The 27,772-nt window shown below is 45.6% G+C and overlaps 1 protein-coding gene across 6 annotated transcripts in view; it reads left to right on the top strand.

Annotated features, from left to right (window-relative positions):
* Positions 1-27,772, top strand: part of PHTF2 (putative homeodomain transcription factor 2) — a 154,154-nt gene that overhangs the window by 33,864 nt on the left and 92,518 nt on the right. For all 6 annotated transcript variants that reach the window (XM_090041918.1, XM_090041919.1, XM_090041923.1 and 3 more), the window contains one exon: positions 12,318-12,374. In XM_090041918.1, coding sequence (XP_089898044.1) covers positions 12,318-12,374 — 57 coding nt within the window. The remainder of the gene's footprint in view (positions 1-12,317; positions 12,375-27,772) is intronic.

Here is a 27,772-nt window from a genome sequence, read left to right as displayed (position 1 = left end):
GCTTTCAAGTATCCTTGTTGAAACAAACTTAAGTTTTTTCTAAATTATACTTGCTCAGAATTTTCACAAGTCCAGGTATATGCTTGGTGAACAATAACAAAAACATTACAGTGATTGAGCCCCATCAACATGCTTATATATTACCAAATTTAGCAGTGAAGGCAAGATGAAAAGGTTAGTTTATCTACTTACTCCTCCATCTCTGGATTTTGAGAAGCTGAAAAAGTTAGAATGGATGAGACACTGAACAGACCTAGGTTGGGGGATTTGTGAATCAACAGAAAATGTGACGGCTGAAATTTTTGATACCAGATGAAATTGCATTTTCTCCAAACATAAGAAATAGTAGAAGGAAATGTCAGACCACAAACAGATTTACTGTTTATTTTGTTATGTAAGATTGAGCTCATTCCCAATTCTCCAGAGCAGGCCTGCCCAACTTCTAAGACAGGGGTCAGCAACCCCTGGCACATGTGCCGAGCACAGCATGGAAGGCCATTTTGCTCGGCATGCCACCGCCAGCCTGGGCTCTAGGCAGCTGCTGCCAGCCACGAAGCCTGGGCTGCTCCCAACAGGCAGCTGTGTGGCTGTAAGCCCTGCAGCAAGTAGACCGGGCTCTGTGGTTGGTATTAGCTACCCAGTCTGGGCTGGCTGCGGTGAAGAAACTGCAAACATTAGCTCTGGGCTCTGCCATTAACTCCATACCAGCAGGTTCACGCGCGCCTTGGAGCAGACAGTGGAGAAGGGGCCTGAGGCAGCACAACCCCGGCCTCTCTCCTGTTTCTGGCACAGAGCTGATGACTGGGCTCCAGAGCCCAGTGCAGTTTTTTTGTAGCCTGCCTGGGCTCTGGGCAGCTGCAGCAGGCAGGCTGCAAACAGCTGTGCTGGGCTACATGGCCCTGGCATCAGCTCTATGCTGGTGGCGACTGCATGTGCACCTCAGAGCAGATAGCGGGAGGACTATACTGCCTCAGGCCCTATCCCCACTGTCTGCTCTGAGACCCTCATCTTGTTTTTCTGGCATGTCAGCACTCCGACACCTTGCAAGGGTAGACATTTGTGGTTTTTCAGCACTGCGGCCAAAAAACGTTGCCTGCTCCTGTTCTAAGAGGATATAGGGGGCAGAGGCTACACACTTGCAGGGAGAACTGCTGCTACCCTGCCCTCCTGTGGGGGCCCTGCCCTGATGTGCTGCATCCTGTGGGGGGTGCTGTGCAGGCCCCTGCAGAGGCTGGCATGTCACCCCACACAACAGTGTAGTTGGTTTCACTTTTTCTCTAAGGGAAAAAATCCCAGCACTATTTAATGATGAGTAAATCTTAGTGTGCTATTCTGGACTTCATCAGGGTTTTTGACAAGGTCCCACCGTCTCAAACAAAATGGAAGATGTGGGGTGGACAAAGCTATTATAAGAAAATTGACTGACTCGATAGCCACAAGCAGGTAATTTATATATGGATCCAAGACGGAATGGCAGGAGGCTTTTGGTGGAATACCACAGGGCTCTGTCCTGGGCCCTGTGGTGTTCAGCGTGTTTATAATGATCTGGTTGCTGGAATAGAAAGCTTTTTGAGGAAGTTTTCAGATGACGCAAAACTGGGCAGCATTGCAAACATTTTGGAGGATGGGAATGCAATCAGAACAATCTCAGCAGATTGGAAATCTGGTTTGGAGCAAACAGGATGAAATTCCATACTGACAAATGCAAGGTGCTACACCTCGGGAAGAATGATCATAAATACAAATACAAAAGGGTCATGTCTAGTTGGATGGCAGCACTACAGAGAAGATTTTGGGAGTCTTTGGTAGATTGCAGACTCAATATGAGCCTGTAGCATGAAGTCACAGAACAAAAGGCTAATGTGATTTTGAGATGCATTAGGTACAAAACACAGGAGATGATGGTGCCTCTCTGCTCGGCACTAGTTAGGTCTCATTTGGAATATTGTGCAGTTTTGGGATCCACATTTTAAAAGGGACATGGAGAAATTGAGAGGATCCAGAAGCATGGGTGACAAAAATGATAAAGGCCTTGGAAGGCAAGTCATATGAGGAGAGGCTGAAAAACATAGGTGCTTTTTCTGCAAGCTGGACATGCTGAAGAGAGGACATGATAGTAGTCCTTAAATACTTGAAGGACTGCCTCAAAGAAGAGAGAGAATACCTTTCCTCTCTTGCTGCAGAGAGTAGGACATGTATCAATAGCTTGAAGGTGCAGCAAAGTTCGTTTAGATTGGGTATCAGGAAAAACTTGGTTCACTATTAGAACAGTGAGGCATCGGTATAGACTGCCTAGGGAAGTTGTGGACTCTACATCATGGAAGTGTTCAAGAAGGGGTTGGACAGGCATTGGTCAGGGACATTTTGTCTGTGTTCCACTGTGGGTATTTCCCATGTTTCTGGCCTTTGCTGGTTGCTACGTGGGGCTGGGAGGGAATTTTTCCCCTCCTGCTGCCACATGTCAGGTTGTTTTTTAAAGCCTTCCTCAGAGACATTGGGTGTTGGCTATAGCTAAGTCTGGGGATTTCACAGGGGTATGCCAGTGCTCCTGCTGGGACTTAAGCCTGGAGTTTCCTGGCTAGAGGGTCTTGCCCCTCCCCTCAGGGTCAGACTGACTGCCATATTTTGGGATCAAGAAGGAATTTTGCCCCGTGGTCAGATTCCTATGGACTGTGGGGATTTTTGCCTTCCTCTGTACCTGGGTGTGTGGCCCTCTTCTCAGGATTGTCCAGCATATTTTAACAACTTTTGCAGCAGCAGAACTGAGGCTACTGTGGTCCCCTTGCTTTACCTGCGACAGGTTTGGGTGTTTGTCTTGTGGTTGTGTCAGGGTTGACAGTATTTTGCTAATACTCTAACATTAGATTTGTATAGCATAGTTTGGATAAGGATGATCCTGCTTCAGGCAGAAGTTTGGATTAGATGACCTTTCAAGCTCCCTTCCAGCCCTACTTATTTGATTCTACAAGTCTGCGTGTTCTTACGGATAGAGTCTGCCTGAACTCTGACACTTTGGCTAATTTTGTATTACAAATTATAATGCATAAGTAAGTTGGGGAAGACTATGTGGAATTTTGTGCCTTTATTAAGGGAAGGTGCACAGGGAAGGAGACCTTTCTGTTGTATGGAAAGGGAGTGTGGAATGAAGTAAAGATTTCTTCTTAATTGAATGTATGTATAATGCTGTTTAGTACAGAGCATTTTATGCAAGTTTTATATGGCCCCATGAACGTAATATCTCACTGTCCAAGGCTGTCTAGCAGAGATGTGAATCTGATGGATTATTTTCATCTGAAACATAGGAAGCTTATTACAAAAAAAATTGTACTAAGATGTTACCATTTCAAATTAAAACTCACCCAAGTTGAGAAATAGTATATTAAGGTTGTCTATGCAATCCTGGATACTGCTGTCATGTAATTGTGTTGTGTTAGTATTTAATCTGCAGGGCTAATTATTTGTTCAGAATTCATTTGTACTGTAACTTGGATTTAACTTTTCTCTTAGGATTCAAGTAGATCCTTCAGATTTTGTTTTATCCATGTTTGGAAAATGCAGTGCTTTTGTGTTGTGCACCAGGAGAAAGGGAGGAAATTTTTCCTATTCTGCTCATTGCTCTGTCTTCAAAATGTTTTATACTTGTTTAGAGCCCCTAATATAAATGAAAACAGAACATTTGGTTTGGATTTGTTTAGCATCTTTTTAAAACTTTCAGAACTTTGGTTTAGTTGACATTTTTTTTTTTTTTTTACAGTAACATCTCATAAGAGAGACTACCTTTTACCAGCAGCATTTTCTTTGGGAATATTTTCTGTACAGACCCAATGAGTGTCATGTGACTGGTTTTCTGGGATCAGCATGTGGGATCGATCCATGGATGTGATCTGGGTGTGCACGCTGGCCAGACTCCATGCGTTGGATTCAGCCACAGAACGATACCATGTGCCAGTGTGATCTAATAGGGCAGGGCCATGTCATCCAGAAATTTGGCAGTGGGGGAGCTGCAATTAATACTGCCACTGCTTTCCCCACAAGCAAGTTTTCCAGACACGGGGAGACCTGCAGGTTGGATGACATGGCCTCATCTGGCTCACAGGCTGGAGGTTGGTGCATTGATATGCTGCTGCTGTGCCAGAAATTCAGCAAAATGTGATGAATAGCTTTCCAGTTGGTAGATGTATGAATTAGACATCAGTGGAGGTTAATGGCTCAGATCTGCTTTTGACTGACCAAGTATGATGCCCCTGTGCCAGGAATAGTCTAGCACCAGAACACCTGTTGCTGTGAACAGGTGTTAAATCCACAACAAGAGGCAGCTTTGATTTTTACACCTGGTTTTGAAATCATGTGAGGTTTGAGATTCACTAACCATTTTGACAGTGAAGATATGCCATCAAAAGGTGTTAAGTATGTTTTCTGTCTCAACTGGTTGAAAATAGTTCCTTCATTAGAGCAGGTATAAAAGATATGAAATTAACAGGGATAATAAAGTTTAAATGCATGTGTGTATGTACATATAAAAGAACAGGGTTTTGATATGTTCTCTTAGGAAAAATGGGGCTGGAAGGGACCTCAAGATGTCATTTTGTCCAGCCCTTTGTTGAGGCAGGATCTAAGTATACCAAGGCTATTCCTGAATTAGCTTTTATCTACTTGCTTTTCTATGAAGGCTTCTACCAATATGTTCAATCTTCTCACTTAGATGATTCAAAAACTTTCTTTGACTTTTGTGAACACAGAAATCGTACCTGTTTTTAATACAATCTGTTTAAAAACTAATTTAGTTGAGTGAGTCCTTATGTGGACTCTTAACTGGCTAAATATTGTATCAGTTTAGCTCACACTTGTAAATCTATCAGAATTAAGCAGTTTTGCTATCAACCCGGTTTAAATCTCATACATAGTTTCATAGTAGGTAGGGTTGGAAGGGACCTGAGCAGATCACTGTCACAGGTGTACTGAACTGGTAGAGTAGATTCCACTTTATAGAATTGCTGGTTAATAAAATCAGCCACTTATTTGAATGAATATGGGAAAACCAAAGCCATTTGTGTATTATTGCATGTAAAAATTGCTCGTATTAGAATCACAATTCTAGGTTTTTGGAATCGTTTTACAGGAGAAGCCTGAGGATTTTGCAGTTTTGTGAGGAGCCAACCTGGCAGAGATCCAACCTGCAGGAGGCTGGGAGGGAGCAGGAGGAGGGTGGTCAGGCAGGGGGTGTCCGGTGGCCACCAGGCAAGTTGCAGGGTGGGAATTGAGCCCCCATAGTGAGAGAGGGAGTTAGGCAGGGCTGGGGTGCTGGGGGCTGTGGGGCAAGGCCACCAGCAGGGCTGGGGAGCTTGTTTTGGTGGGGTGGGGGTGATGAGCACAATCAGGGTCAGGGGGCTGTGGGGGAAGAGTGAGTATCCATGTTCTTAAAAGGAGACCCCTCTTGTTAATGGAATCAGCTGGTTTCATAGAATCAAATCATAATGTCCCAAAGTGATTTCAATAAGAAGAATCAACTAGATAAAGAAACATCTTGTAGTTTAACAAGTGAAACTGCAGAACACTGTTTTAAATAGGTGAGCTATTAACACAGGGGCGGGCAATTATTTTAGGCAGAGGGCCGCTTACTGAGTTTCGGCAAGCCATCGGGGGCCTCATGACAAGCAGCTCAGGGCAGATTAATATTAATTTTCTAAATTTTTAGGGGCCTCGTGGGCTGGATAGAATTGCCTGGTAGGCTGCATTTTGCCCACACCTGTATTAACAGAAGACTCAAAGGTGAAACTGCTCAACAGCTACTTTTTTCCTTGGTCTTTACAAACAAAATACATTGCAAACAGATGGCTAGCAAAAATTATATAGACAAAGAAGGGAAAAGGTTGAGGATCATGATAACAAAAGAATGTCAGAGAGCTTTTAACTGTTTTGAATGAATTTAAGTGAGCCAGCCTAGACGAACTTCATCCCAGGGCACTGAAAGGATATTTATAATTATGGAGATAAGGGAAGTTTTGGATAGCTGGGAAAAGGCCAGTCATCCTGGCACAGCCAAACTGTTCAGAAATGTCCAGGAGAGTCCTCTGGTGGCACAGAGGTGTGGTCTGGGGTGGCCCAAGAAGGATTTCTGAGTATAATCCCAGCCCATAATCCAGTTCCTTATTTGGTTCCATATACTTAACACAGTGGCTAGGGTGCTGTGTTTTGGCAGCCCGGCACGGCCAAACTGTGTTTTGGGCTGGGCTGGGCAGGTCTCTGGTGAGATGTCCAGGAGAGTCCCCTGGTGCCAAAGAGACATGCCATGGGGTGGCCTAAAAAGGATTTCTGGGTATAATCCCATCCCAATATCCAGTTCCTTATTAGGGTCCAGATACTTAGCACAGTGTCTGGGAGGTAGTGTCAGCTGGCAGCCTGGCGCGGCTAAACTGCGTTTTGGGCTGGGCAGATCTCTATTCAGAGATGTCTAGAAGCATCCCCTGGTGGCACAGAGACATGGTCTGGAGTGGCCGAAGAAGGATTTCTGGGTATAATCCCAGCCCAGTATCCAGTTCCTTATTCAGTTCCATGTATTTAGCACAGCGGCTGGGGTGCTGGCTGTTGTCAGCCTGGCACGGCCAAACCGTGCTTTGGGTGAGGCAAGTCTCTGGTCAGAGATGTCCAAGACAGTCTCTCAGTGCCAAGAAGGATTTCTGAGTATAATCCCAGCCCAAAATCCAGTTCTTTATTTGGGTCCAAACACGTAGCACAGGGGCTGAAGTGCTGTCTGTTGGGCAGCCGGGCACACCCAAACCGCACTTTGGGCCTGGAAAGTGTCTGGTCACAGATGTCCAGGACAGTCCCCTGGTGGCACAGGTATTCTGATGTGTGGCCCAAGATGAACTTCTAGCCGTGATGCCAACCCGAAAGCTAATTCCTTCAAGCCATTATACTTAGTATAATGGGCATGGGGGCTGTTAGCTGGAAGCTTAGCATGGCCAAACCGTGCTTTGGGCTGGGCAGGACTGTGGCCAGGGTTCATTGGGACAGTTCCTCAGTGGCATCGCCATGAAATGTGGGGTGACCCAAGAAGTATTTTGCCCCATAATCCCTTCCTAATCTGACCTTCATTTAGGGCTCTGTACTTGATGTGGGATATTATTTTACATATTAATTAGTACATATACCTAGCTAATAAAATTCTCTATGATGTGGAATTCATTAAGAACAAGTTTTTATTGGGTCTAGATTAGCTTTGAAAAAGGAAATGGGTACTGGGAATAAAGAATAGGGAACTGGGAATAAGGAGCCTACTTCAACCTCATCTTGATCTCCTATTGTGGCAGGGTGACTAGTTTGATGGTTGAAGGGAATACAGTGGACATAGTGAGCCCGAATAGAGTTTCCTGATCAGTTTTTTGCAGGTGACATAACACTGGAAAGGATTGCAAATGCTTTGAAAGATAGGAATAGAACAGGATTTGGCAACGTTTTTGGGCCGAGTGCCAAAAACATTTGCAACCTCAACTTGTAAAATGTTGGTGCCCCAGCGGTGGACAGTGGGGGAGCTACAAAGGGCCTGATCCTTTTTGTGGCAGCTCACCCACAGCCCCTTCCCTGCTGTCCACTCCAAGGCATGCATCTACCCCCTGCTGCCAATGAGCTGGCCCAGGGTGCAGTGGACCCTGATGAAGCTTCTTGCAGCCTTCCTGCCACCTGCTGTGAGCTGCCTGTGCTCCCTGACAGGCAACAGGAGCCTACCTAGTATCTGGGCCTGCTGTGGCAAGTGGCTGCACCAGGGTCCATGGAGGCCTGATTTGTTCCCAACAATGGGTGCATGTGTTGCTCAAGGAGAACCTCAGTGTGTGACCCTGTGAAGGGAGGGGTTTGCAATATGTAATATTTCATGCTTAGGCCCTGGTGGAGCCATACACTTCTATATTTTCACCTTTTTGTTTTTAATATGTTTATAATAAAAGTTTGGTTTGTCTGTCTGCCTGTTTTTCTCCCAGGGAGAATTAATACTTCTTAACTTTTTTTTTTTTTTTTTTTTTTTTTTTTTTTTTTTTTTTTTTGAAGATGAATGGAGTTGGCTGTCACTATTAATAATTTAACACTAGGATCATTTGATGGCATTAAGAAATTTAATACAAGAACTTAAGTTAATTCATACCTAGGCTGTTTCTTTTGATTGCTTAACATTTGTTTGTTGTATCCTTTGGTAATAATTTCATGATGCGGCCCAGCCTGTACAAAAAGCATAATTGCTGCTGGTTCTTATCAGCGGATTCTATTAAACAAGTAGCTGAACAAACAAAACATGCTTTTTCTGACTTCTGGCAGCAGGGCGAGGTCAGAATTTAAACCCTTGCCTACTATACACACCTCTTCTCTTCCCTCAACGCCAGGCCTGTTGTATTTTGGTCATGTGTGGGAAGGGAGACATGCTAGTTACGCTACTTTATAGAACTTCCTATTGTCTCTTTTGTCTGTGTGTTTGATTTGCAACATGAGTGTAATAAAGTGATTTACATCAGGGTGGAAGAGGAGTATTAAGTGTAAAATGTAAACTTGTTTATCTACATTTGTTACCTTAGAAACACTTTTTCAGTTCCCCAAGGATTAAATTAACAAATCATGAGCATTGAAGTGCAAGATTGGGATGAGAATGAAAAGTGAATGCATACACTCTACAGAGTAGAGAGCTGCACAACCACATTGTCAGTATCAAAGCTTTAATTAATTGGGCTAGCTATATATGCCTGAGCTGACGGTCCATTCCGGAAGCTAGGTATGTTTAAAAAAAAAAAAAAAAAAAAAAATCCTCTCCCATCAATTTTGTTTAATTTCCTTTCTCTTTTTTCCCTTGCGAGAAATAACGTTACAAAAATATGTATCTCTGTCTGCAAAGACACATGGGGCACGGACAAATGTACCTTTTGTAATAGCTTGAAAAGTGGAGGGGGAGCTGCTGTTTGGGAGTGTGTAGCAGCTGTTACATTTGTAACTGTTACCTCTGCATGAGCCTATAACAATACAAGTGAACTAAATTGCCCTGCTGTTGACCTTGGATGTTGGAGCAGTTTTGCCTGTCTGGTATTGCAACAGGCTTGTGCATATGTAACAACTGCAGGCTATAAACAGACCTTGCATTTATCCCTGGTGAAGCTGTGACAGTCCTGTGACAGAGAAGCCCAGGGATTGGCATTTATACGCACCACCCTTCCAATTGGGGTTCAGGAAAGAGGCTGGATGCACTTCTACTTCTATGCCATTGCTTCAGTGTTGCAATCCTGGGACAACTGTTCAGATATACTTTGTGATGCCCCAGGCCATGAACCTTTTTAGGCTTTGCTTCATGACAGCAGACATGGATGTTTGAATGATTGTGCTTTGTCCTGGGAATAAGTGGTTTCTTCTGGGACAAATGCAACATCTGTTTGTAGCCACAGCTTAACAGGTGCTGTGAACTCACAAACAGTAGCTCTCTCTCCTTCTGAAGCTGCTACAAATAAATGTTTTCCATCGGAGCCTTCAAGAGGCCGAACATGTACTCAAACTCAACAAGATCCTCCCCCGCCCCCCCCCCCCCCCCAACCAAAGGAAGGAAGGGTATGCTTGTCTTCAATTTGAGTAGCAGCTTAGGGCAGATGGCTTACTGGGGTCCTGGCCCTGGCCTGAACTTGGGCCCTAGACTGGGGCTGCAGACAGACCTGCCACCTGCCTTGGGCTGGGGTCAGAGCTGTCATTGCAACTGCTGCCTGAAGTCAGCAGCTGAAAAGTCAGCAGCAGCTGCAGTGGGTCTGCAAATTGGGTGGTGATACAGGTCCGGAGCCACCATGTTCTCCACGCTCTGGGCTGGAGCCAGAGTCAGAGCTGTTGCATAGAGTACGTGGTGGATGGAGGGGGGGGGTGAACATCAGGGGGTGCATACAGGCAGGGTGGGAATGGCAAGAGGGGCAGACAGGGGTGCACCAGTAAAGATTTTTCTTGGCTGTTGCCGATAGCTGATAATTAACCAACCATATCGGCCAATGCGGATGTTAACTGATACTTAGTAAATAGTGCAAGGCATTTTAAATTACTGACACGCATAAACCTTTTTGTTCGTTTGTTTTGCGTTTTTATAACACACACACCTGCCTGCTCTGGCTTTCGATGGGGAAGGTGGTGACCAACTAGTTCCCATGCATTGTATAGGCTCTAGAGCCCTAGTTCAGGCTGTCTCCAGTCTTCCCATGTTATACCCCTCCCCCATCCCTGACCCTTTGCTTCTAACCTTAGAATATGTCTTTGCTTCCTCATTTTCATAATTATTTCCGTTCCTAACATGGCTGTTTTTACCTCCTTCCCTCCATGATGGGACCTTTTCTGTTTTTTGTTTTGTTTTTTTCTTTTCATCTCCTTCATTCTGTTGTTCAGTCCCATGCAACTCCTCTTGAATGCCCTTAGTTTGGTGACTTCTCTCTTGTTCTTCTGGTATCTTTTTTTCTACTGGGTTCAAGAGTATCCCTCAGTGTTAGGGTGTTGCTTCCTGCTGTCTGTGTCAGGCTCAGGCTGAGATTCCAGGCTGTTTTCTACTGAGTTTAGTTTCTCAAGGATTTTAAGACCTTTTCTCCTGTATAAGGTGCTGTTGTTCTTGACATGTAAACATCAATTTAAAAGGAAAATCCCATCTGTACGTTTTATATTTGCATCTCTTTTCTAAAAGATGCTTCAGTTTCACTCAGTTCCTTCCTTCTCCTTATTGTTGCCCATGACAAGTCTTGAAGTACTTGCATTTTATAGCCTTGCAGGTTAGGATCAGAAATCTCTCTAACCATCTTCAGAATCTGCTGTTTTTGTTTAAAATGGAGCAAACGTAGTATGCTATCTCTTGGCTTTGTTTAAACTGCGAGGAGGGTAGAAAGCCCTGTGCTCCGTCTGTGTGGACGGTTGCCCATAGCGGTCTAGCTTCAGGCAGCTATCTAGTTTGGTGATGTCACGTAACCTCCATACTTGGAGGTGTTGACATGCTCTGAAGTCTATACTCGGTGTAGGTCAACTGCAGTTTCTCCCCAGAGGCTTCTAGCTTGGCCAGATTTTCATAGAGATAGCAGAAAGCATCAGATGGACAGGACCTCTTTCTTTCAGTTTTCAAACCTTGCTCCAATGCATGGGGGTGCCTAGAGCTTTCCAAAGAAAAGTTTGTCATTGATTTTTCCATATTGCAAAACATGTTTCTCCTTACCTTCATTTTTGGAAATGATTGAACTATGTTGGTTTTAATAGTCCTAAAGGATTCAGATGGAGGCAGACATCCAGCATCAAAAGACTTCAGCCCAAAGCAGTTGAAGTTTAGCAAGTTTCTAAATTACTGAAAATAGGATCTTGCAATGGGATTTATTATCAGTGTCTATCAGCTCTGTGTATAATGCTTGAATATATTGTATTCTAGCATCTTACCTCAAACAGTGGCATCTTCTGTTCACTTTTTTTTATTGATTTTATTTTTATGGAAATCATTTATTTTTTCCTAGCCTGACTTCTGTATGTAATTCTCTAGTGTAGAATTTGCAAGGGCTGGCTACTGCAGGGGCTACACCAGGCTCTTCCCAGCAAGGGAGGTGTTGAGCTGGGGATGCGTTTGGTGCAGGCGGTGGCACTGGCAGGAGGCTGCAGGGAGTTTGTCCTCCCTGAGCACAGCCCCTGGACTCAACCCGCAGCAGCTGCCCGCCCTTGCCCCATGTGCAAGTCTGGGAGGCGCACGCTCCCTATTCCTGCCCTGGGGGTGCGTGCAGCAGCAGGAGCCGCCCCCCAGATGAGCCACTTATGGCTCCACCCCCTGCCCTGGCTGGGCAGCACTCACCCCAGCCCCCCCCCCCCCCCATTCTCTGTGGGGGCTTTGATCTGCCCCCCCTTCCCCCCCCCCCCCCACCCTTTCCCTCCCCACCCCACAGAGGGAAGGAATGAGGCAGGGACAGGCGCTGCCCAGTCAGTGGCCACACCCTTTCGCCCCCCCACAGGATGCTGCTCTCCAAGCTGTCTGCCTGCATTCCTGTAAATCAGCTATTGAATCGGTATTGGCCGATATGGCTGGTTCATAATTGGCTATCAGTATTGGCCAAGAAAATCTTTATCGGTGTACCCCTAGCTGAAGAGCTTTATATATATTTACTGAGTTTATAACATTGTCATTTATAAAAAATGAAATGCAGGAAAGTATGGGAAGCTGCAGGAGCTCAACATCCCCAAGGAATTTTTGTTTTATTCTTTTCTTTTAATGCAGCACCTCGGTAAAGAGAGACATTTTTGCTTGCTTCCTAATACTTCTTAAAGCATAATCTAATTCAGATTTTTTGTTCTGTTTTTAGATTGGAGCATATGATCAACAAATATGGGAAAAATCTGTAGAACAAAGAGAAATAAAGGTAATAATTTGACATTTGTTTAAAGTGTAGTTCATGAATAATGTAATCTGTTTTTTAATTTCTATTAACAGATATTAACTAGTATATATATTTTGCTATAAACAAAAAAGTTCTGGTTAGTAGTATGTACCAGCATATACTTTATATATAATTTTATGTTCTTATCTTGTAATGCTTAAAATAACTAGTAAATGTCAATGTTAATAACAAAAATATCACATCTTTCTATATTTCATTAGAGCTTTTTCTTTTTAGTTTCCTTTAAACCTGTCTGAGTTTTCCAGCAAGTATTTTTATCTGAATTTTAATGTACATTATTTAAGCTTTTTTCCCCCACTTTTGTTTAGTAACCTTATATTTCCAGTTCACTTTTCCTCCTTTTTGATGCTGTCATTATTTTGTACAGTTTATTAGACTGGTAAGTACTTTACTTCAGGATGATGGTTTGTTATTCTGCATAAACTGCTTAATGGTGATTTTTTGCATTGTGGTGTGACTAACAGAATGTCATCAGTATTTTATGGATTGTTAAATTCTTATGTAACCAACAGATTTTCATTGTAAATATGCAGATACACAACATCTGTTAAAGCTTAAGTCATTTCATGATTTGGAGTTGAAGTAATTCCCTTAACTTTCCTTATAAATTAAATTTATTTTTCAGCATTTTTATTTTTTTTTGCTAAAATACTGCATACACTAAAAGTGTTTATTATTGCATGAGTTGAAAGTCACTGCTAATTTTAACACTATTCTGACAGCATGTAAATTGCTTAAGATCTCCTTGGTTTTCTTAGGATTTGAATAGTCAGATGAATAGAATGCATTATGAAGGACATGCTTTGGGAGTGTAAAATGGAAATGCAGCCATGTTGGAGCACTTTGGACTGTGCAGTCAGATGTTTGTTTTTTTTATACCAGAGTTAATTATTTTGTCTTTGTACATATTATTTTGAGAGTTGGCAATTATTCCCATCTTTACATTTGTTAAGTGAAAAGAGTGCTTGCAAATCTCAGGGTTTAAAAAAAAATATTATTATACACTAATAGGATCAAAAGACTTCATCTAAAATTGCAGCATCATATGTATTTTCTTAAACTATCCTGTAAATATTCTAGCCGTTGAGAGTAAGAGGACTATATATTCCCTTGTGAAAGGTATTTAACATTCTTTTTATTTGGCAAAAAAGTGTGCTCTTAATTCTTCAGCAGTCATGGATGCTCCTTATTAAATTTTAATTATGTCTAAAATCTCTTGTTCAATCAGAATTTAATGCTTTGTATCAATAATTGCCTCAGCAAAGTTCCAAAATAATAGAAACATGTCCAGAAACGGTCTTCTTTTTAAACATTGTTTTTTTTCACTGTCGCATGATATTGAGGGTTAGGTTCATCATAAGACCTGTGTTTCTGTATGGCACAGATAGGCTAGGTACAAACAATCAAAAAACCTGAGGCTGAATTGATTCAATCTTTGCAGCTTAGTCTAAGCTGAATATATTGAACCAATAAGCAAGTGAACATTCACTTTTGATTCCAGAAATGCAGCCACACGCCTGCAGTGGCCCAGGCCAGAAGCTGGAGGGGATTAGAGCATACCTCCCTGTTGGGCTGGAGCAGACGGCTTGGGTCAAGGCTAGCTCCCACACCTTGTGAAGGGGGGTGAGTTTGTGGGGGAAATGCAAAGTATCCTGGGATGCTGAGGGACTGTGAGTTAGCTCTGAATCTCGAGTGGATCTGGAACAGAAGTTCTATATACTGGTTTGGCGTAAATCAGTTAAGCCTGATTTAACTCAGTGGTCCACTTAATCATTATTTTCTACAAAAAGTGCATTCTTATTGTTTGATATAAGTACCTTAATACATATTATTCATAATTCAGAGATAGATGTAGGGTTTATTTTTAGAAGGTACACACTATACATTTTAAAGCAGTGATTTATTTTGATATTATTGTTTCAGCTTAATTTTGTAGCTACATCAGAAAACTGAATTATGAATTTAGTTATTTTACTGACCAAAGCTAATTGAAGCAGATACTTGAAGTCATTGGGAGGTGGACAATCTCCAATTCACTAGATTAATAATGGATATTTGGGGGATATTTTTTGCCATGCTGTATTAGGAGGACATCAAATGAGCGCCGCATCCATATGTTGTTAGTTTGGGGCTTTCTTCACTTTCTTCTAGATTTCTTTTCCTCTTTGATTTCTTCTCTCTTACAGCCTGGCAAGGTTTTCCCTTCTACCATTCCATTCCCTGAATAGATCTTAAATCAATGGAGAGACTATACTCAGAAACCTCTCTCTCAAGATTTTTGGACCATTCTGCTCAAAGTGTTTCTCTTTTATTTCTACTGCCCCTCCCTCCTTGCATTTTTCCAGACTCTTCCTCCTTCCCCAGGTCTACTCAACCCCCAACAATCCTCCATTCATTTAACTTCTTGAAACTTTGCACTTTTAGGCAGAGGTAAGGGCTTAACTTTGTGTATGCAGACTTGTAGAGAGACAACAGGGCTGATGGGTTAGGTAATCAAGTCTGTTATCTCTCATCTCCATATACTGCTGTTAACAAGGATGTTATCTCTTGAGACACGAACTAAGCCTCTCAGAGATGTTTCATGAGATTTTCTAGACTGAGAACTGAATCCTGTTGGGTAGAGTGGTTTTCCTTAATCTTTACTAAACTGCGGAGGAGCCTCTGGGAATCCCATAAGATTGGGCCCCTAATATAGTCCATGGCCTGTTGTGACCTATTTATAAAACTTTTTTCTAAAAGGTTACATGATTATATTGTCTCAAATAGTAGATAATTAGAAGTTAATCTCTATTCCATGATGATATCTTTTGAACTTTAATACATCTTAAGTTTATAGACTTTTTAAAAAAAAAAAAAAAAAAAAAAAAAGCATCTTAACAGGAAACCCCCCCCCAAAAATAAAATTAAAAAAAAGAGATTTAAATTAAAACAGTCTGAGCTGTTATATATATAAAATAAAAGAGAGGCTAATTTTTGTCCATCCTGGTTGGTGGGATCCCAGTTGCATGGGTTTCATGCAGGTGGAATCCCAAGTGGAGGGCCATGTCATTTGGCCCATGGGGCTTGGAAGGGTGGCAGTGGATGGGTGGTCACATCGTTAAAGGCCACTACTCCCCTTTGCCAAAATTGTGTGGTCCCTTGTGGAGCCCCACAGGCAGGATTACAGCTCTACAGGCTAGAGGCTGAGCATCCCTGGGTTAGAAAATGGATTTGTATGGGATGGCTTGGACAGGGATGATCCTGCCTCGGGCAGGGGGTTGGACAAGATGACTAGCAGGAGGAATACTCTGCTCTGGTCTGGACCTGCAGAGAGCAAGCTAGGAAAGCCAAAGCTGTGATGGAACTCCAGCTAGCTACAAATATCAAGGAAAAATAAAAAGTCCTTTTTTAGATATGTGGGGACCCGGAGGAAAAGCAAGGGCAACATTGGACCCTTGCTAAACCAGATGGGGCAACTGATGCCCAGGAAAAAGCGAACTTGCTAAATGGGTATTTTGCGTCAGGTGTTCACCAATCCCATGGGACACCCCTGCCCACTATGGGTCAGGGAGGCCCAGGTGAGGGAGATTCCTTGCCCTCCGTCAAAGCTGACCTCATGAAGGAACACCTTGACAGGCTGGATAACTTCAAATCAGCTGGCCCTGATGGGTTGCACCCAAGGGTGCTTGAGGAGCATCATAGCTGAGCCCCTGGCACGGATCTTTGAGAGCTCTTGGCGCTCTGGTGAAGTGCCTGATGATTGGAAGAGGGCCAGTGTGGTGCCTGTCTTCAAGAAAGGGAGGAAAGTAGATCCGGCAAACTACAGGCCCATCTGTCTGACTTCTATCTGGGGGAAGGTCTTGGAAAAAATAATCAAAGAAGCCATCCTTAACAGACTAGCTGAAGGATACCCAGCATGGATTTGTTGCAGGTAGGTCTTGCTTGACCAATCTCATTTCCTTTTATGACCAGGTGACTTGTCACCTGGACAGGGGGGAAGAGATCGATGTTATATATCTTGACTTTAAAAAAAAGCCTTGGCTAAACTGGCTAACTGCGGCTTCAACCTCACCATGATCTGCTGGCTAGGGAACGGGTTCCGTGGTAGGACCCAGAGGGTGATGGTTGATGGGAACCAATCGTCTTGGTGTGTTGTGACCAGTGGGGTCCCTCAAGGCTCCGTCCTAAGGCCTATATTACTTAATATCTTCATCAGTGATGTAGACGTTGGTATCAGTAGCGGACTGGCCAAGTTTGCCGACGACACCAAACTCTGGGGTAAAGCATCCACATCTGAGGACAGGAGGGTGATCCAGATGGATCTTGACAGGCTCATGAAATGGGTGGACGAGAACCTGATGGTGTTCAACACCGAAAAATGCAAGGTTCTCCACCTTGGGTGGAAAAACCTGCAACATGCTTATAGGCTCGGTAGTGTTATGCTCGTTATCACTACAGATGAAAGGGACTTGGGGGTCATGGTTGACCACAAGATGAACATGAGCCTGCAATGCGATGCTGCAACTAGTAAAGCGACCAAAATGCTGGCTTGCATTCATAGATGCTTCTCGAGCAATTCCCGGGTGGTCATTCTCCCGTCGTACTCAGCCTTGGTGAGGCCGCAGCTGAAGTACTGTGTCCAGTTTTGGGCTCCACAGTTCAAAAAGGATGTGGAGAATCTTGAGAGGGTGCAGAGGAGAGCCATGCGCATGATCAGAGGTCAGGAAAACAGACCTTATGAGAGGCTGAGAGCCATGGGGCTCTTCAGCCTGGAAAAACGCAGGCTCAGGTGATCTGATGGCCACCTATAAATTTATCAGGGGTGCTCATCAGGATCTGGGGGAACGTCTGTTCACCAGACCCCTCCAAGAGATGACAAGATCAAACAGTCACAAACTCCACCGCAACCAATTCAGGCTGGACATAAGAAAGAACTTCTTCACTGTCTGAGCCCCCAAGGTTTGGAATAGACTGCTGCCGGAGACGGTTCAAGCTCCCACTTTGAACACCTCCAAGACACGTTTGGATGCTTATCTTGCTGGGATCCTATGATCCCTGCTGGCTTCCTGCCCCTGGGCAGGGGGCTGGACTTGATGATCTTCTTCTGGTTTCTTCCAGCCCAAATGTCTATGAATCTATGAACTTTCAGGTCCCTTCCAGCTCTACTTTTCTGTGAGTCTATAAACAGACACTGAGGGTATACCTCTGCAAATGGGGAAAATCTTGGGCTTCCTCAGTAGCAGAGATGCTCTGGGAAACCTCTTGGCACGTCTCTCCAATTAGGGAAACCCAGGATTTCTATTTTGCAGAAATATGCTCCCTGAGTCAGATCCCCTGGACTTCTTAAAGTTTTACTCCAAGGGTGTCTTTATTTGCAGAGATGTGTGTATGAGTTGGGGTGGGGCACAGCAGTGTGATATGGGACTAGGGAATCCCCTGCCAGGAGAATCCAGGGTGTGCCTCTGCAAATGAGATAACTGGGCAGGTGCTCCCAGGTCTTCAGTGGCCTCCCACCTTCCCCACCCCCTAGAAGCCTCTGCTCCTTTCCCCTTGCTTCTTACTGTCAGGCTCAGCTCCACTCTGGCTTTATTTATTTCTGTGCATAGAGCCAGAAGCAAACTGTGGCTTCTGTCCAGGCATGCAGCAGCCGCAGCTTGGCTTCAGCTTGCATGTGCTCTCTGCCCAGGAGGGAATGGTGCCAGAGCTGTCTGACAAAATAAGCACTGGTGGGGGAGTGGAGGGGGCAGAGATGGGGGCAGAGGCTGTGGGGAGCACATATGGTGTTTTGAGGCTGCAGGGGGGATAGAGACTCTGGGGAGAAGGTGGGAGGGTGCAGAGACTGCAGGGGGGACAAGTGGGGGGGCATTTGTCCCCCTTCACTGCGTGCTGCTGCTCTCTGTGATGCAGTGGTGGATGGGACAGTTTTTAAGATGACCCTCTAATAGTTAGATTCTAGACATGAAAATTATAAATGTCTCTAGAAATGTCTAATAAGTTTGGGCCCCCAAGCTGATATACCTTTATAGATCCTGGTTTTCACAGGGATGTGCTGTGAAGCACTCTAAAAAAACTCTGCCTCTTTTTATAGGGTCAGGTTTGAGTATCCAAAATCACTACTAATGTTTTTTGAAGCATTGAAGTGAATTCATGCACAGACTTAATATGTTCCTTCATTTGGAGTTTTTCCTAGAGATTGACTGCAACATGGATAATGTTCTCTAAACTCAGCTGGGCTGTGGCAGCACCGTAGGGTGCCACGGTGCGAGCACAACCTCTGCTGCAGCTGGGTGAAACTGACCTTTTTGCCTCATACACAGCCAGACTGGAAATGTTGGCAGAGGAGCACGTGTTCCAGTCTGCGTTAGTGTTGTCTGATAAAGCAGGCAGGAATGCCCGCTGTAGCCTCAGCCCTGGTATGGAATATGGTGAGCTAAACTGAATAGCATAATGTGGTATTAGGCAAACAAGAATTCAAAAAGTATGCACCTTTTTTATTAATGCCAATTCTTAAATGCTGTTTTCAGAGTGAGATGGAGCTTGTTCAAGTTAGTTGAAAAGGAGGAAATGCTAATTGATAGGTGATCAGCGTCCTGCTGCTGTAAGCATTGTTAAAACTTATCTGGGAGATGGAAGAGGGCAGTGCCCCCCACTACAGAGGAGGGCAGAAACCTTACAGTCCATACCAATATGACCATACATGGGGAAAAGATTAGTTTTGGTCTGTGTGACAAACAGCAAAGCCCAGAAGTATTAGAGAAGCCAAACACCATTCACTTTGCTCTTCAACTTGGGGTTATGTGTGATGTCACATGTACTCTCTAATTGGAGAGCCAGAACTCCCCCTTCTGTATCCATAAATGTACCTCATCTGCTTTAATTTTGTTTCATAACTAAGCTGCCTGTGGATCTCTACTTCATTCTTCTTCTGATTGTGGTTCTCTCCAATATCCACCTGCTCTGGGCTGCAGAGCTCTTATAACTGCATCATAGTCCTCTTGTTTTCAGTTGCTTATTCCTTTATTAAGCTTAAATGTGTGCTCTGAAGTTTTCCATGTTAGGTGTGCATTAGACTAAAATTTTGTTGAAAAGATTTGGCAAAAATAGTTCAGCTGTAACCAAATGTGAGCTTGCAGGGTGACAGGTGGTGGGCTTTTTTCACATGTCAACAAATTGATTGTGAGAGTGCTTTTGATGAGTACTAATTTATAGAAAATTCAGGTTGGAAGGGACCATGGGAGGTAATCTAATCCAACCCCCTGCTCAAAGCAGGACCCATCCCCAAATAGATCATGCCAGTCAGGGATTTGTTGAGCCAGACCTTTAAAAGCCTTCAAGGATGGAGATTCCACAACCTCTCTAGGTAACCTGTTCCAGTGCTTCACCACCCTCCTTGTGAAAGAGTTTTTCCTAATATCCAACCTAAACCTCCCTTGCTGCAACTTAAACCATTGCTCCTTATTCTGTCATTTCTCACCACTGAGAACCATCAAACTCCATCCTTTTTGTAACCTCCCTTCAGGTAGTTGAAGGCTGCTATCAAGTCCCCCGCATAGTCTTCTGTTATGCAGATTAAATAAGCCCAGTTCCTTCAGCCTCTTGCCATAAATCATGTGCCCCAGCCCCTTAACCATTTTTGTTGCCCTCTGCTGGACTCTTTCCAACTTGTCCACTTCCTGTTTGTAGTGGAGGGGGAGGCCCAAAGCTGGACACAATACTCCAGATATGGCCTCACTAGTGCCATATAGAGGGGAATGATCACTTCCCTTGATCTGCTGGCAGCGGTTCTATTAATGCAGGCCAATAATGTTAGCCTTCTTGGCAACAAGAACACACTGTTGACTTGTATATTCAGCTTATTGTTCACTGTAACCCATAGGTCCTTGTTGTTTAGCTAGTTGGTCCCAAGCCTGTAGCAGAGAATAGGATTTTTCTGTCCTAAGTGCAGGATATTGCACCTGTCCTTGTTGAACCTGATGCGATTTTCTTTTGGCCCAATCCTCCAATTTGTTTAGGTCACTCTGAACCCTATCCATACCCTGCAGTGTTTCTGCTACTCCCCCCAGCTTGGTGTCATCTGTAAGCTTGCTTAGGGTGCAGTCTGTCCCAGCTTCCAGATTATTAATGAAGATACTGGGCAAAACTGGCTCCAGAACTGACCCCTGGGGCATTTCATTTGATGCCAACTAGACCTTGAGCGGTTGTTCACTACCCATTGAGCTTGATGATGATCAAGCCAGCTTTCTATCCACCTTACAGTCCAACTCATACTTCCATATCCTGCTTGCAGGTCCTGTCAGACCAACCTGGTGGCCTTCTATGATCAGATTACCAGATCATTAGATGCAGGGGTAGCAGTGGACATAGTCTTCCTGGACTTCCGGAAGGCATTCGACACTGTCTCTCACCCCGTTCTCATTAAGAAACTGGGGGACTGTGGTGTCGATGCCCACACAGTCAACTGGGTCGCCAACTGGTTGGAGGGCCGCACCCAGAGGGTGGTAGTGGATGGGTCCTTCTCAACCTGGAAGGACGTGGGCAGTGGGGTTCCGCAGGGCTCGGTCCTCAGGCCCGCACTGTTCAACATCTTCATCAGCGATTTGGATGAGGGGGTAAAAAGCACCCTGTTCAAATTTGCTGATGACACCTAAGATGTGGGGGGATGTGGGCACACTAGAAGGAAGCATCAGGCTACAGTCAGACCTAGACAGCTTACAGGGGTGGGCAGATGAGAATAGGATGGGATTCAACACAGACAAGTGCAAGGTGATGCACCTCGGGAGGAACAACTGGAACTACAGGTTGGGGAACTCCCCTCTTGTCAGCACAGAGGCAGAAAAGGATCTTGGAGTCATAATTGACTCCAAGATGAACATGGGCCAGCAGTGCGGGGAGGCAGTCAGGAAGGCCAACTGCACCTTGTCATGCATCCACAGATGCATCTCGAGCAGGTCCAAAGAGGTGATCCTCCCCCTCTATGCGGCACTGGTCAGGCCGCAGCTGGAGTACTGCATCCAGTTCTGGGCACCGCACTTCAAGAGGGATGTGGACAGCATGGAGAGGGTCCAGAGGAGGGCCACTCGCATGATCAGGGGGCAGCAGGGCAGGCCCTATGAGGAGAGGCTACGGGACCTGAACCTGTTCAGCCTCCACAAGAGGAGGCTGAGGGGGGATCTCGTGGCCTGTTATAAACTAGTCAGGGTGCATCAGCAGGCATTGGGGGAGTCACTATTCCCCCGTGCACTGCCAGGAGTGACCAGGAATAACGGTCACAAGCTGGCAGAGGGTAGGTTTAGGCTAGATATCAGGAAGCGTAACTTCACGGTCAGGGCAGCTAGGATCTGGAACCAACTTCCAAGAGAAGTGGTGCTGGCTCCTACCCTGGGCGTTTTTAAGAGGAGGTTGGATGAACATCTTGCTGGGGTTGTTTGACCCCAGTATTGTTTCCTGCTGTGGCGGGGGGTCGGACTAGATGATCTACTTGGGTCCCGTCCGACCCTAGAAACTGTGAAACTAGGAGTGTTGTGGGAGACCATATCAGAAGCCTTGCTAAAGTCCAAGTATGTTATGTCCACTGCTTTCCCATCTGCAGAGCCAGTCGTCATAGAAGGCAAACAGTTTGGATAGGCATGAATCCATGCTGATGGTTCCTGATCACTTTCGACTCCTCCAAGTGCTTAGAAATGGATTCCTTGAGGACTTACTCTCTGATTTTTACAGGGACTGAGGTTAGGCTGACTGGTCTGTAGTTCCTTGGATCTTATTTCTTTTTCTTTTTTAAAGGTAGGCACTATATATGCTTTTCCAGTCATCCTGGACCTCCCCCAGTTTGTCATGAGTTTTTGAAGATAATGGCCAGTGGCTCTGCAATCATATCAGCCAACTCTCCCAGCATCCTGGGATGCATTGCATCCAGCCCTATGGACTTGTATGTCCAGCTTTTCTAAATAGGCCCTAACCTGTTCTTTCACCACTGAGGGCTGCTCACCTTCTCCCAAAATTGTACTGCCAGTTGCAATAGTCTGGGGGCTTGCCTGTGAAGACTGAGGTAATAAAGGCATTGAGTATTTCAGTCTTTTTCCTCCTCATCTGTCACTAAGATGTCTCCTCCACTTAATAAGGGACCCACAATTTTCCTGACCTTCCTCCTTGTTAGTGACATACTTGTAGAAACCCTTTTTATTGCCCTTCATGTCTCTTGCTAGCTGCACCTCCAGTTGCGCCTTGGCCTTCCTGATTTCATCTCTGCATGCCCAAGCAGTATTCTTATACTCCTCCTAATTTGTTTGTCCAAGCTTCCACTTCTTGTAAGCTTTCTTTTTGTGTTTAAGCTCAATGAAGAATAGGGGTGCACCAATAGATTTTTGGGGCCGATACCTATAGCCGATTTTTAAGGAGGCATATCGGCCAGTACCAATCTAATTTCCTATATGCAGCTCTTCAGCTTGAAGGGGTATCTGAGGGGGCAGGTCAAGGCCTCTGTGGCAAGGGAGGGAATGGGGTTGGGGTAGGGGCAGGTGCCAAGTAGCTGGGGTGGGGAGGGGCATAGGACAGAGCTGCAAGCAGCTTGTTTGGGGGGTGGGGTGGCGTGTGCTCCCCAGATCTGCATAGCATGGGATGGGCTGCAGCTGTGGGCCAGGTCCAGGGTGGGTATGAGATGGGGGATAAGGAGTGACTTGGTCTGATTCTGGCCCCAACCCGGGCTCAGGTCTTGGGTGGGAGCCGCAACAGTCACCTGCCCCCCTCGCCTCTGAATCTGAGAGGAGGGGCTCTCCCCCCATGTGCACTGAGTAGCGTTCATCTTGCATCTGAGGCACTGTGGTGGGTGCTGCCTTATGAGGGACAAGGCCCCTCACAGCTGTACCCTCTGCAAGCTGTGCTTTGCTTGCCTCGCCCCAGCACCAGCATCCGCTCTCAAACCCCTCCTGTGGCCAGGTGGCAAGAGGCAGGACAAGGGCTCTGAAAGAGGAAGGTAACTTCCCTGGGTCATCCACACACTGCTGCCTCGGGGAGTTTGGGTGAGACTGTCCCACCTGCCTGACAGTAACTGTCAGAAGTTGCCCCCCATAACCCCCACTGCCCAGGACAGCCACCCCCGACCACTGTGTGCAGCAGGGTCCTTCCCTCACCGCAACCGAGTCCTGCCCTTGCCAGAGCCAGGTCCATTCAGTCCCATGGCCCTGCCCTGAGCAGAGGGGGAGAATGGACAGCCTGGCCCAGAGACCACCCAGCCCTGGGCAGGCAGCTGCCCCCAGGCTGGGGTTGAAGGGCAGGGGCTCAAGGGCTCTGCACAGCCAGTCACAGGCACTAGTAGGCTAGTCTTGCCTGCTGCAACTGGCACAGGCACTTTTTACTTGTGCTCTGGGATTGGGGCGGTGGGGGCAGCACTTTAATTATAGTAACCCTGAGAGCTGTTTTAAAGTGCCGATGCATCTCTTGTGTCAGTGTTCCTAAGCTTAGAAATGGTGATGGGGTGCTTGAATTAAAGCTTGCTCGATGAGGTTTAGCTCAGATGCCCCCCCACAGCTATTTTTAAGTGCAGAGACACTGATACACAAGACACAGGAGTCTGTTGGAGCACGGCAATTCATGCTCCAGCAGACCTTGATTAATCGAGTCTGCTCGACATACTGTAATTCCAGCAAGTCAAAGAAGCCTTGCTGCTCATGTATAGGCACCTCCAAGGCACCGTATCCAGAGCAGCAGGGCCAGGCGCAGGGAAGGTGACAGAGGGCCTACTGCAAGCCCTTTATTTAGTAAACCGATTTATGCTACACTGTGTTGCACCATGCAATCTCTGTCAGCTCTAAACGTCCCAAAGAAAGATGATATGGAATTTTTTTAAGTGTCTGAAAAGAACAACAGAACAGCTTATTGCAAAGTATGTGCTGCAAATATTTTGTGTAGAGGCAACACCAGTAAAGATTTCAACAACAAACTTAATCCAGCACCACAAAACGCACCATGCTACTGAATACAGTGATGGCTTGAAGATGACTACAGAAAAGAAAGAGGCAGGGCAGAAAAAAGCTGTGGCAAAGCAACTATTGTTACACAAAGCACTAAAACAGTCACAGAATTTGGAAGTGGAAATGCCAGGGCTAAAGAAATTATTAACCATGTAGCTCGGGATGATCAGCCATTTTCCAGTGTAGGAAATACTGGATTCCGCTATCTATTTGAATGGCTGGAGCCTCATTAGTTTACACACAGCCCAGCAAAAAGTTTATAGCTGAGGCTGCACTGCCAGAGATGTACAGCGTTGTTTTAGAACACATACAGATGCTGGTTGAAGACAATCATGTATCAGCATTTAGCTTTACGACTGATATTTGGAGGTCTGATGTGTCACCTATATCAATGCTGTTTAACTGCACAGTAGATGGACATGAATTATAATTTACAGAGGAAAGTTCTATGGGTCCAGGAGTTCAGTTTCCATGCAGCTGAGGCTGTTTCAGTGGCATTTGACAAGATGTTTGCAAGCATGGAAATCCCAAGGACAAAAGTTCATGCCATTATTAGAGATAATGCAAGAAACATAGCAAAGGCGATCCAAGACTCCGGTTTGCCAAGTTTACTTTGTGTAGTACATATACTCCAGCTCACTGTGAACAAAGAAGTGTTATCACAGTGCAGCGTGTCTGACATACCAGCTATCAGACACAAAATTGTCAGGTGCTTCAAACATTCTCCATCGGCCTGTTCTCATCTGTGACAGGGCAGTCCTGAGGCCGATCGCTACTTTGGCCTACCCACCTGTCTTTCCTGCCACAACTTTGATATAATTAATAAGTTGCTTTCAAGGTGGGAAGCTGCCCTCTTAATGTCCTAATAGCCAGAGCATGCTACATAACTCCAAACTCTTCTTTATTGTGTCCCATGCCTCACAGGTGTTATACTGCTCTGTCACTTCTATGCCTGTGGTGCTGGGCTGTGCACCCCTGTAGCTGTGCCCCTATAGTGCCTCTCTGGTGCTTCTCTCTGTGCCTGAGGCTGGGCTCTACCCATACAGACAAGGTGGAACAGTACTTACTACATGCTGCAAAGCCTTTTGGAGCAGAACTGTGTGCTTGGAGTGCATGCAGCTGACTATGAAATCCCTGCAATTTTCACTGTACATCAGTGGGGGCTAATGGGAAAAGTTATGATAGTTCTTTTGAAGAACTAACACGTGAATTGAATTCATCCTTGGCCTCTGCTTCTGATCCATCCATTGTGGCTTTAAAAAGCCTTTTGAGAAAAGTTGCATATTCCGACCATGGAATTAAAACTGAAAGTTACTTTGCTGGAAGCCATGGAAACACATTTGCTGAAATTGAATCGGAACATCTCCATAGCATTGAGATGCAAGGACAGGTACTGTACTGATGATAGCAAAAAGCTGCTGGCTATACAAATGTTGGTGACACACCTGGAAAAAATGCAAGCCAGCGGGAATGAAACAACAGACTGAACCCGCCACAAAGAAATCAAAGGAAGCAGATGACAGCACTACAAAACTGAGCTCCTTGTGTCCAGCGTATGATGAGATGCTGGAGGAAAGTATCTTGGGGTAGAAACTGATGGGGTAAACAGCAGTGTAACACTTTAGAAACAAACTTATGTAAGTGAGCCCATGCTTCCAAGAAGTGCAGAAAAACTAAAATACTGTGAGAGCAACAAAAGCCATTTTGGCTGAAGCTGCATGGAAGTTTCTCTCTTCCCCTTGCAGTAGTTTCATAGTTGGTAGGGTCCGAAGGGATCTGAGCAGATCATCAAGCCGACCCCCTGCCACGGGCAGGAAAGAGTACTGGGGTCAAATGACCCTGGCAAGCTGTCTATCTAACCTCCTTTTGAAGACCCCCCAGGGTAGAAGCGAGTGCCACTTCCCTTGGAAGTTGGTTCCGGATCCTAGCTGCCCTGACTGTGTGAAGTTGTGCCTGCTGATATCTAGCCTGAATCTACTCTCCGTCAACTTATGGCCGTTATTCTTTATTACTCTCAGTAGTGCTTGGGGAAACGGGGACTCTCCCATTGCCTGCTGGTCTCCCTTGGCCAGTTTATAGATGGCCACCAGATCCCGTCTCAGCCTTCTCTTGTGGAGGCTGAAGGGGCTCAGGTCTTATAGCCTCTCCTCATAGGGCCTGCCCTTCTGCCCCTTGATCATGCAAGTGGCCCTCCTCTGGACCCTCTCGATGTTGTCCACATCCCTCCTGAAGTGCGGCTCCCAGAACTGGACACAGTACTCCAACTGACCAGCAGTATACCTACAGGCTGGGAAACTGCCGTCTCGTCAGTGCAGAGGTAGAAAAGGATCTTGGAATCACTGTTGATGCCAAAATGAACATGGGCCGGCAGTGTGAGGATGCAGTCAGGAAGGCCTACTGCACCTTGTCTTTCATCCACAGATGCATCTCGAGCAGGTCCAGGGAGGTGATCCTTCCCGTCTATACGGCACTGGTCAGATCGCAGCTGGAGTACTGCGTCCAGTTCTGGGTGCTGCACTTCAGGAGGGATGTGGATAACGTGGAGAGGGTCCAGAGGAGGGCCACTCATATGATTAGGGGGCAGCAGGCCAGGCCCTATGAGGCAAGGGTGAGGGACCTAAACCTGTTCCCCCCTCCGCCTTCTCTTGTGGAGGCTGATCTAGTGGCCTGTTACGGACTAGTTGGAGGGGACCAGCAGGCACTGGGGGAGTCCCCTGAGCACTACCAGGAGTGACTAGAAATACTGGTCACAAGCTGGCAGAAGGTGGATTCAGACTAGACATCAGGAGGTGCTACTGCACTGTCAGGGCGGCTAGGATCTGGAACGAACTTCCAAGAGAAGTGGTGCTGGCTCCTACCCTGGGGGTCTTTAAGAGGAGGCTAGATGAGCACATTGTTGGGGTCCCAGTATTTTTCCTGCCGTGGCAGGGGGTCGAATTTGATGATCTGCTCAGGTCCCTTCCGACCCTACCAACTATGAAACTATATAGAGGGGGAGGATCACCTCCTTGAACCTGCTTGTGATGCATCTGTGGATGCATGACAAGGTGCAGTTAGCCTTCCTGACTGCATCCTCATATTGGCAGCCCATGTTCATCTAATGGCTCCAAGATCCTTTTCTACCTCTGTGCTGACGAGAAGGGAGTTCCCCAGCTCATAGGTATGCTGCTGGTCCTTTCTCCCTAGGTGCAGTACCTTGCACTTGTCAGTATTGAAACCCCTCCTGTTTTCATCTGCCCACCACTGTAACCTGTCCAGATCTAGTTGCAGCCTGTCCCTCCCTTCTAGCATACCCACTTCTCCCTACATCTTAGTGTCATCTGCAAATCTGAACAAGGTGCCTTTTACCCTCTCGTCCAAGTTGCTGATGAAGATGTTGAACAGTGCAGGCCCAAGGAGCGTGCCCTGGGGAAC

Source organism: Crocodylus siamensis, chromosome 4 (genome assembly GCF_052110815.1).
Source record: "Crocodylus siamensis isolate JL-2025a chromosome 4, ASM5211081v1, whole genome shotgun sequence".
NCBI lineage: Eukaryota > Metazoa > Chordata > Crocodylia > Crocodylidae > Crocodylus > Crocodylus siamensis.
Note: the sequence above shows the minus strand (reverse complement) of the source record. Positions and strands in the feature narration are given on the sequence as shown.